General features: G+C 32.1%; 3 protein-coding genes across 3 annotated transcripts; 2 read left to right on the forward strand and 1 right to left on the reverse strand.

Moving 5' to 3' along the window:
• Positions 1 to 431: 431 nt before the first annotated feature.
• Positions 432 to 1,873, forward strand: LOC134829152 (phospholipase A2-like). Its single transcript, XM_063842147.1, has 3 exons — positions 432 to 573; positions 629 to 938; positions 1,756 to 1,873. Exons 1-3 carry the CDS (start codon positions 432 to 434, stop codon positions 1,871 to 1,873), a joined length of 570 nt encoding a protein of 189 aa, XP_063698217.1.
• A 2,294-nt stretch (positions 1,874 to 4,167) lies between these two features.
• Positions 4,168 to 5,087, forward strand: LOC134831307 (vacuolar protein sorting-associated protein 28 homolog). The gene is made up of 2 exons (XM_063845011.1): positions 4,168 to 4,289; positions 4,353 to 5,087. Exon 2 carries the CDS (start codon positions 4,380 to 4,382, stop codon positions 5,010 to 5,012), a length of 633 nt encoding a protein of 210 aa, XP_063701081.1. The 5' UTR covers positions 4,168 to 4,289; positions 4,353 to 4,379; the 3' UTR covers positions 5,013 to 5,087.
• LOC134831306 (intraflagellar transport protein 122 homolog) lies at positions 5,057 to 9,875 on the reverse strand. The gene is made up of 4 exons (XM_063845009.1): positions 9,529 to 9,875; positions 6,788 to 9,473; positions 5,502 to 5,789; positions 5,057 to 5,448 (listed from the first exon to the last, which is right to left on the reverse strand). Exons 1-4 carry the CDS (start codon positions 9,813 to 9,815, stop codon positions 5,200 to 5,202), a joined length of 3,510 nt encoding a protein of 1,169 aa, XP_063701079.1. The 5' UTR covers positions 9,816 to 9,875; the 3' UTR covers positions 5,057 to 5,199.
• Between the last annotated feature and the right edge of the window lie 336 nt (positions 9,876 to 10,211).

Genomic DNA, 10,211 nt, shown 5'->3' on the forward strand with positions numbered 1-10,211 from the left:
TTTTCCTCAAAAATAGCTCAATTCGTGTCTCCTATTGTCTTCAAATAAATTCTAAAAATAAAAATTAATTTAAGATATTTTAAATTCTATGAAGAGACAATCCCTTTATCGCTTAACATAACAATAAAAACCACAAAATGCTCGATTTTACATTGTAGCTCTTGTTATGCAACAAATTTCTTACCTTTAACGGAGATCACAGTCCAACTTTCTGCCTTTTCATTCATAAATTCTCCAAGTAATGACGTCACCTTTAATTCTGCTCCAACTTTAACGCAGAACAGCTGTTCCAAATTCTTAACATTTTTTCTGCGTAATTATATCATTGATCAAGTATTCATTGCACATATCCCATGAATTAACTATGCGAGAGCTAACAAGTCGTTCGATTCGCAGTTATCACTCGACTGTTAATCAAGCAACAACTCGCGATGCTGTCACACTCGAAAGAAATCGTAATTTTGCTCACCTGTTCGGCATTTTATCTGATCGCTGCTTTCGAGGAGTTTTCAGACATCAACGAGATTGACGAGTTGCAAGGCGTTAATCGACCAAGTCCTTATCGAATTCCAGGTAAGCTTCTTAAATTTCCTAAAAAATGAGAAAAATTAATAAAAAATGTTTAAAGGCACAAAATGGTGTGGCGTTGGATCAATTGCTAAACATTACCATCAACTTGGGCGCTTTCATGAGGTTGACAAGTGTTGTCGAGATCACGATTTTTGTGATAGCATGGATAGAGGTCAAGCTAAAAATGGATTGAAAAATACTTTTATGATCGCAAAACTGCATTGCAAGTGTGACAAAGAGTTCAGAGATTGTTTGCAACGGATAAATACAAAGTTGGCAAATACCATTGGGCGTCTTTATTTCTCCATTCAAGATAAGTGTTATCGGGAAGCTCATCCTATCATGAGTTGTCAGAAGAAAACTAAAAGGTAAAATTTTTTAAAAAATAAAGTTTTGGAGAATTTTTAATTTTCGAATGAAATTTGACAGAAAGTTGTAAAATTTTTATTTTTAGTTAAAATTTCTTTTAAATTTTTGTTAAAATTTAAAAAAAATCTAATTTATAAAAAAAAATTAAATTTTATCAAAATTTTTTTTGAATCGATTTTTAATTTTTTCTTAAAATTTAGGATTTTTTAATTAAAAATTATCAGAAAATAATTGTAATTTTTTTTTTTAAATTAATTTTTTTAGAAAAAAATTATCTTAAAAAATGTTCAAAAATTCATCAATTTTTTCTGACAAAAATTAAAATTGAGACTCTTAAATATTCAAATTAATTATGACATTTTTTTAAAATTTACAAAAATATTAAATTTATTTTTTCTTTAAAAAAAATATTTAAATTAATTTTTGAAAAATTTTTTAAGAAAAAATTATTTTGAAAAAAAATATTTTTGAGAAAACTTAACAAAAGTATTAATTTTTTTTTTCTTTAAAAAAAATATTTAAATTAATTTTTGAAAATTTTTGTTAAAGAAAAAATTAAAAATATTCAATTTAATTGTTTTAAATTTTAAAAATTTATTTCTCGTTTATTATTTTTAATTAAAAAAAAAAATTTGTGAAATTTGTCGCATTTTTTATTAAAATTTAGTTTTTTTTTTATTTTTTAAGCCAAAATTATTTTAAAAATTCAAAAAAATCTTAAATTTTATTAAAAAATTCTAAAATTCATAAAATTTTTCTGTCAAAATTAAACTTTCAACACTTACCAAACGAATAAAATGTCAGTTCTTTTCACAGTTGGGCACGTTCTAGATGCACCAAATACCAAATGGACGACTCGCAGCCCGTTCGATATCAATGGTTCGATCTGCCCTTCTACTTCGAGCCAGCTGAATGTGATGCCTTCAAGGAATGAATTGCTGCTATCGCCTCATCTTCTCATTTGTTCCTTTTTCACTCGCAGCAACTAATTCTTGTATCGTGCGAGGACGACAAACGACACCGACGCCTCTTTTTTCTTTTTGGGAGAAAAAATAAAGGAAAAAACACATAAAACATTATCTCCTTACAATAATCTTAATTCTTCTTTAAACATTTTAAACGTTTGCTATTTATATAAAAAGCGACATATGTGGGTTGTGTGTGTGCGCTGTGTTGGGATTTATCTAAATCTTTCATGTCTATTAACTTAACTTTTCCCAGAACATTGTGTTGTCGTTGTACACTTGAACTACAAGTTAATATATATAAATAAATGAAAAATACACAACAACAGCAACGAACTCCTCTCTGCTGCCTGTTATTATTATTATAACATTAGCTTTATACTTGTGACTTTTATTAGTTCTCATTTCTTTAATATAGTTGATTGCCACTTTGGTCCCATACAGACGCTTTGTGACGTCGTACACGAATTTAACTCAATAACAATCGAATCCAAGGGAAGGAAAGCGTAGAAAAGAAGAACATTTTATGCCAATTTAACGACATTTGTACGTTTTTTTTTCCTTGCACTTGGTGCATTTTTGAGATAAGGCTTCATCCAGTTGTTACGGGGGAAATGCATCTTCTCATCTCGTTTTCATTTCAACAAAACGACGAATTGAAATTTTTTTTAAACTATAAAAAAAATTGAAGAAGCTTTAATAGATCATAAACATAAAAAAAATCGAGTGTCGAGAAGCAACAAAAATTCATAACAAATTTATTTATCTGAGTAAATGTTTGTTCAACTGAAGCTGATTTGCATGAAAATAAATAAAAATACAGAATGTAGTAACGAAGTAAATTGAAAAATTCCATGTTTTGAAGTAAAAGTTAGATTTCTCGTCAATAGATGGCGCTTTATTTATTTTTAAAAAATTATACAATAGATGGCGCTTTATTTATTAATTAAAAGATTTTTTTTTTAAATAATAATTCTCACAAAGAATTTTTTTGTATAATTGATTTTAAAAATAATTATGAAAAAAAATAATAAAATAAAAAAAATTGGTAAAAAAAAACATACGAAAGATGGCGCTTTAAAAATTAAAAAAAAATTTCACACTCAAAAAGTGAATTTATTTTTTATCAAACTTATCAAATTATAAAATATATATCAATTTGTCAAAAATTATGAGATTAAAAATGTTAAAAAAATATTCGAAAGATGGCGTTCTAAAATAGAAATTTTTAAACAAGAGGAAAAATATACGTTAGATGTCGCTTATTTCAAGTATCTTTCAAATCTTTTTAAATATTGGGAAACTTTGGGAAATATGTTTTAAAGTTGAAAAATTTTCTCCAAAAGATGGCGCTGAGTTTATATTTAAAAAAAACATACGAAAGATGGCGCTAAAAAAATAAATAAATAAATTAAAATTTAAGTTTTTCCAAACGTCAAAAGGTAATTAACTCAAACAGTAATTTTTGTAAAATTGTTTTCCAAAATCATTATATAAAAAATAAATTTTAAAAAATAGGCAATAGATGGCGCTTTTTTAGAATTTCTTTAAATTTTGAGTTTTTACTTTTAAAATTTTTTATTAAAAAAAAATCTCAAAAAATTCAAATTTTATGTTTTAAAGTCTCGTATGAAAAAAATTTCTTATCAAAAGAGCGCATCTGACCTATTTTTTTTCTTTTCTTCAAACCACAAACCTTATCTCGTTACAACACTTTTTTCTTCTCGAGATAAAATTGAGCAAACAAGATTAGAATGCGTGAAAAGATTCCTAATGAATGCTGTTTGCTGACGCAGAATGGCGAATAAAATGGTTAGCTGTTGCGGCTTGAAACGATAAACACCACGAGTCTTTCGCATCGCAGATTTTCATCTTTCTTTGTTTGCATTTTCCGTGATAAATAAAAAAAAACAAGGAAGGAGATTTTTTGTACAAATTATGAGATAATGAAGGAAAAAATCGCCCTGAAGACAATTTAATGCATAAATATGTGAATTTTATGCTTGTTAATTTTATCGACGGGAAAATTAAGCAATTTAACAGATTTTCGTTCTCATGAATTTTTTTTGACTTTTAATTTTTTTTCATTTTCAGATAAAATCTGTAGAAAAAATGAGAAAATTCAAGGCATAAAAATTTAAAATTTTTCATTGAATAAAAAATTTTTAATTTTTCATCGAATAAAAAATTTTAAATTTTTCATTAAATAAAAAAAACGAATGAAAAATTTAAAAAAATACCTGAGGCTCATAACTGGAAAAATCCGATTTCTTATCAATTTCATTCGTCTCAATGATTCACCAAAAAACAACAAAGAATAAATTCAATTAATTCGTCAGACAAACTCAATTTTCTCACTTTTCATACTTTTTTTGTTACCTAAAAGTAAGTTTCTTGCCTTTTTCTGAAATTTCGCCATCATTTCAACATTTTCTCCTCCTCTTTTAGATCCCACAAAAGTATTAAACCACAAAAATGCAGGACAATCGCCCGGAACTGATGGAAGAGATCAAACTTTATCGCACAGCTCGCGAACGCGAAAAGTACGACAACATGGCAGACTTGTTCGCCCTCATCACGACCCTTCAGAACCTCGAGAAGGCCTACGTTCGTGATTGTGTGACGCCTCAGGAGTACACAGCAGCGTGCAGCAAGTTACTCGTGCAATACAAAGTCGCCTTCAAAATTGTGCAAGACGACGAATTCCCGACAATTGATGCTTTTGTGAAGAAATACAAGTTGGATTGCCCGGCGGCGTTGGCTCGCATCAAAGAAGATCGCCCAATTACGATCAAAGATGACAAAGGAAACACGAGTAAATGCATCGCCGACATCGTTTCGCTTTTCATCACACTCATGGATAAGTTACGACTCGAGATTAAAGCCATGGATGAACTTCATCCCGATTTACGGGACTTGGTTGACACCATGAATCGTCTTTCTTTGATCCCATCGGACTTTGAGGGCAAGGAAAAAGTCAGCAGTTGGCTCTCGACATTGAATTCGATGCAAGCAAGTGACGAATTGACGGAATCGCAAATCCGACAAATGTTGTTTGACCTTGAATCGGCTTATGCTGCCTTCAATAACTTACTACATTCGACGTAATTCACGAAAATTAATTTAAAAATTAAAATAAAATTTGAAAATTCACATTTATTGGACGGAATGTGTTTCGTGTTGTTGATTTTTTGTGCTTAACTCTAATTTTTCTACCTCCTAAGGTGCGTGCTTATCAAAAATTTAATACTAAATGACAACTGAGATCGGTAATTCAAGTGAAATAAAAGACACTTTAGATGAGTAACGTGTCGCTGCTTGTGCGACAAAACGGACAATGCCCTTTTTGCAAAACTTGTAGCTCAAAATCCTCCGTATGGAACGCCATTCGACATTCCGGGCAAACTGTGATCTGCAATTCAGGTAAGAGATTTCTGTAGTATTTGGTTTTCAACGGCGGAGGCCATTTTACGATCAACACAGAGCGGGGATCTAATGAACGGAGCATGTCTTTGTCGACAACTGTGGGCAAATCTCCCAAATCCTAAAAAAATTAAAAATAATTTTTTTTCATAATTTTTGAATTTTTCAAAGTACCTCATTGACCATTGTATCCCCAAAAGTGTCATGATGCTCTGAAAAAGTCTTCGGCGGGGCCATGAGTAGTCTTTCAGCTTCCTGATCCGAGATATTTTGTTCGGGAATGAACTCAGCAAGAGGTAAAATCTCAAAAGAAACGTACGAGAAGATGAATTCTTGGCGACAATTCGGGCAACGACTTCCTTGCAAGTGCGGTGAGTAGTTTGAGCATTTGTAACACATCGGTAAAAGTTCTTCGGGGTCGTTGAATCCGCCTGTGCTTGCACGTGATGTCATGTAATTGATCTGAAATAATGAGAAAATCTAATTTTTATAAAGAATTTTTTTTTTAAATTAAAAAAAATTTATGCAAAAAAGTGAAGTACGAAAGCCATAAAATAAAAAAAAATATTTTAAAATTTTACAAAAGTTTAAAAATAATTCTTTTTAAAAAAAAATATTTTCGATGAGAAATCGAATATTGAAGAAAAAAATTAAAATATTTTTTATTAATTGATCAAAAAATTCAACTTGACAAAAAATTAAATTCATAAAATTTATTTTTTTTTTTTCATATTTTTTTAATAATTTTTTTTTTGTGTAAATTTAAATGAACATTTAAAAATTTTTAATTTAATAAGATTTTTTTTATTTTTTTAAATTAAATATTTTAAACATTTTTAATTTTTTTAATTCTTAATTTTTTTATCCTAAATTTTTTTATTAAAATTTAAAATTTTTTTTTTTGAAAAAATGAAATTTGGGAAAAAAATTCATAAAATTTATAAAAATTTTTAATAATTTTTTTTTTAATTTTAATTTTTATTTTTTAAAAATTGAAGTAAATTAAAAAAAAAAAATCATAAAAAATTCAAAAGAATCCAACTTTGATTTTTTCAAATTTTTTTTTTTTTTTTTTAAATTTTATTTTTTTTTTTTTGAAAAAATTAAAATTTTTTTTTTAAAATTCATAAAATTTATTTTTAAAAATTTGAAATTGATTTTTTGTAAATATTTTTTTATAATTTTTTTATTTTTCCAATAATTTTTTTTTTCTATTTTTTTGAATTAAAAAATTTAAACTTAAAAAAAAATTAAAATTCATAATAATTATTTTTAAAAAATTAAATATTTTTTTTTCTTTTTTAAATTTTTTTTTTAATTTTTTTTTTAATTTAAAAAATTTTAATGTGAAAAAAAATTAAAACTCATAAAAATTCTAATAATTTTTTTTTCTAAATTTTATGAATTACAGAAAAATTTTCTTTTTGATGAAACATTTACTCAATAAAAAATCAACTTACATCAACTTGTTCCTGAATCCCCGGCGGCGCTTTCAAACTCTGCAATCGATTATTGACCTGCAAATGAAGCTTATTCGCTCCCAATACCTTCGCCTGCTTCGAAAGTGTGTACAAAACGGCAAACATACTGACTCCTTTGGGCGGAACTCCATTTTCTATTTGATTTGCGACAAATCTGCTCGTATTGAACAGTGTCAAGGGGGGACTCGACGTGAACGGTTCTCTCAAATAGGAATGAATTGTACTGTACGCATAGTAAATGGACGCTAACTTAAGCAAACTCTTAAATTGTTTGACAACCGCATCACTATTCTCCTCAATTAACTCTTTATCGGCAAGTTGCAAGGCTTGTTTCGCATGAAGCCACGTATAAAAAGCGGCATCTTGAAATCTCTCCTCTGAAACGGCGCATTCGACGAGATCTTTGAGCAATTTCGCAGCTTGTCGAGGTTTTCCCGCGAGAACGTAAGCTTCATGGGCAGCGATAAATTGATCAGTTTCCGCCAAAAATTCCGCATGTTTGAGATAAACTTTTTGTCGGAGTTGCGGTAAGTTTTCTGTCAAGCGAAATGCTTCATTCCAATCTTTCGCTTCAATATGAAGTTGTACAACTTGCTCTTCTTCGCCTAATTTTCGATAAATTTCAGCTGCTAACGGCAACGCTTTGAGTCTTTTCAAGTGAGATGCGACTAATTCGATGGAATCTCGTTCTGTCATCGTCAATCTTCGTCCGATATCCAACAAAACATCAGTCCATCCTTGTTCAGCGACGATTTCAACAGCTCTTCGTGACTCTCCCGCCGCTAAAAGTAATTCCGCCGCCGCACGAGGCTCTTGTACAGAACATGCCCATTCCGCACGACGTCGCACAAGTTCAATTTTATCCGCAGAATCGCCATCTTTGAGATATTCCTGCGCCAAATCAAACATCCGCATGTCACTGTACATGCCAAGTGCCTTTTCCGAATGCCCCGCTTTCTGATACATCCGTGCTGCTTCCTTGAATTTTCCCTCAAACGCTAAAATATCGCCTTGGAGGACCTCTTTCGGGGTATCTCCGCGCTTTTGTTTGTCCCGTAGCTGTTGAATGAGCTCCAACCAGGGCAAACTTCGGATTTTAACGTAAGCATCACGAGCAACTTGGAAATTTAAGGCATCCAAAGCTGCTTGAGCAAGTCCCTTCCAATCGGACATGGGAACGCCGAGACATGCAATTTGATAGGCATCTTCAAACATTTGGGCTTCGACGAATTGCCACATTGTCGCTCCAAGGGCTAAAGGCACATTGCTCATTACATTGCCTCGGAGACAAAAAGCTGTGGCGCCGCATAATCCAACAACGACTCCCATCATGGATTGAGGCCCGCGCGGAGGCAAAGAACCTACTCGAACACGTAATCCGCCCGTTGTGTGAGAATAACAAATCATGGATTCGAGATGGGTGTTCCATGCGACGCTATTTACACTTGTATCTTGGTACAAAAGAGTATCTGTGAGCAAATCCCGGACAATTAATCGACCCGCATCATCGACAATTGCGAGTTTGTTACGCGTTGAGTTCAGATCCAAGCATCGTACGGATGATAAAACGGTCGTAACTAATATTGGTAACGGATTATCAAGAAAAATTCGCCAAACTTGACCATTTTTTAAGCCAAGTAACAATCCTTCACGCCCAGAAGGACCTCCTGTTACCTTAATGTAGCGAATAAAACTGTCCAAAGTCCATTCTCGTTGTAAAACTCCCGTAAAATCCATGCTTTGGAGCTTTTTTTCTTGACACAGCACCAAATGTTGCGATGTTACGACGAGTAAACTGCAATCAAACTTCTTCGAGATTTTTTCTTTGACCCGATAATGCATCGGTTGGTTCTCCGCCGAGTTCAATTCGTACAAAACGACACGTTCAGGCAGTTGAACAGCCAATCTATTGCGATAAATTGCGATTTTATGCACCAAATCGCGACATTTTATCCGAACTTTTTGTCCCGAAACCAAATGTTGAATAATTATATCGCACATATTCTCCCGAAAGGCGTATCTCTCACGATATAAGGCATGCACGGTGCTAAATGCCAAATTATAAAATGCCAAAGACCCATCTTGACATGCGACAACGAGAGCATTTCCATACGGATGAATCGCTACATTCCATATCCAGGCGTCGTGTTGTTCCCCGAGCGTTCCCAGCTTCACTCCTTCGCGCGTGAAAAGTTGAACGGATTTATTGCAGCCAGCAACAGCTAAAAATTCGCCATCCGGAAAAAAAGTTGCGCATAATGGATCAAAGCCGAGAGCACGTTCCTTGCCTACGAGTTGCCCGCCGATGCTGTAAAAACTCAGGGTTTGACCCCAATCGCAAACGCACAAAAGATCCGCATTGGCATTTCCTGAGATCGGGGGATTCCATGCCAATGCGTAAATGGGGCTGTTTGCTCCCCCCGGGCGTTCTATTTTACTTTTTTCCTCCCCAGCTTTGTTACGGATGGAAACGACGCCATTTGCGAGCCCTAAAGCGATGTATTGACCATCGTTGGTCCAGGCACAAGCATTTACTCGAACACCGATTTTGTGTTTTTGCACAGCTTTTTGCTCGCTGGACCAAATTGCAAAGTCAGACAACGATGCGGAGGCGAGTTGATGCGATACGGGATTAAAAGCCACACATTGAATGGGATCGCTGTGACTAAAATTAAATTTTAATGAAAAAAAAATCGATAAAAATTGAAAAAATAACTTACGAGTATTTTAACAAGCCATCGAGTTTGTTGGTCCAAATTATCACGGTTTTGTCGGCGCTTCCGGATGCGAATTTTTTTCCATCTTTCGCGTAATTTACGCAATAAACAATGTCCTTGTGTGCTTTGAGAGACTCAATTAAGCGCCCATCTAACGGGTCGTAAACGAGAATTTTGTCGCCCGCAGCTACAATTAATTGCGCCGCTTCAGGATGAAAGCAAACTGCGTGGATAGGCGGTTGTTCGTTTTGTTCGTGGATCTTTTCGACCCATTTCGGGATGGCCCGCATCTTTGGAAATTAAAGGGAATTGAGGGAAATTAAAAAAAAAGTTGTTTACTGAGTCGATGTTTTGCGGTGAGACGAATGAAAGTGATAATTAATGGAATTGAATTTGCTAATTCAATGATATCTACAGGGCGTTTCATAAAACCAAAGAACTAATTTTTTGTGAATTTTTTTGTTTTTATCTGAATATTTTTTTTTTTTTTGAAAGAAAATAAGACAAAAAATCAGTTTTCATAAATTTATTTATTTTTTTTTTTTTTTGAAGACACAAAAAATCATTTTTTTCATATAAACATTAAATTTTTATACTTTTTTTTAATTTTTAGTCTTTAAAAACACAAACTTGCAAAATTGAAAATTTTTTTACAAATGAATTTATATTTGAATTTTAAAGTTTTG

The sequence above is a fragment of the Culicoides brevitarsis genome, chromosome 2 (genome assembly GCF_036172545.1).
Source record: "Culicoides brevitarsis isolate CSIRO-B50_1 chromosome 2, AGI_CSIRO_Cbre_v1, whole genome shotgun sequence".
Classification (NCBI taxonomy): Eukaryota; Metazoa; Arthropoda; class Insecta; order Diptera; family Ceratopogonidae; genus Culicoides; species Culicoides brevitarsis.

Excerpts from the sequence above, each read along its gene's own strand:
- LOC134829152 (XM_063842147.1), top strand. The coding sequence starts at position 432 with ATGCTGTCACACTCGAAAGAAATCGTAATTTTGCTCACCTGTTCGGCA. Across the intron at positions 574-628 it reads AAGTCCTTATCGAATTCCAG|GCACAAAATGGTGTGGCGTT; the intron begins GTAAGCTTCTTA and ends AAATGTTTAAAG. Across the intron at positions 939-1,755 it reads TGTCAGAAGAAAACTAAAAG|TTGGGCACGTTCTAGATGCA; the intron begins GTAAAATTTTTT and ends TTCTTTTCACAG.
- LOC134831306 (XM_063845009.1), bottom strand. The coding sequence starts at position 9,815 with ATGCGGGCCATCCCGAAATGGGTCGAAAAGATCCACGAACAAAACGAA. Across the intron at positions 5,790-6,787 it reads GGATTCAGGAACAAGTTGAT|ATCAATTACATGACATCACG; the intron begins GTAAGTTGATTT and ends TCATTATTTCAG. Across the intron at positions 5,449-5,501 it reads GGGATACAATGGTCAATGAG|GATTTGGGAGATTTGCCCAC; the intron begins GTACTTTGAAAA and ends TAATTTTTTTAG.
- LOC134831307 (XM_063845011.1), top strand. The coding sequence starts at position 4,380 with ATGCAGGACAATCGCCCGGAACTGATGGAAGAGATCAAACTTTATCGC.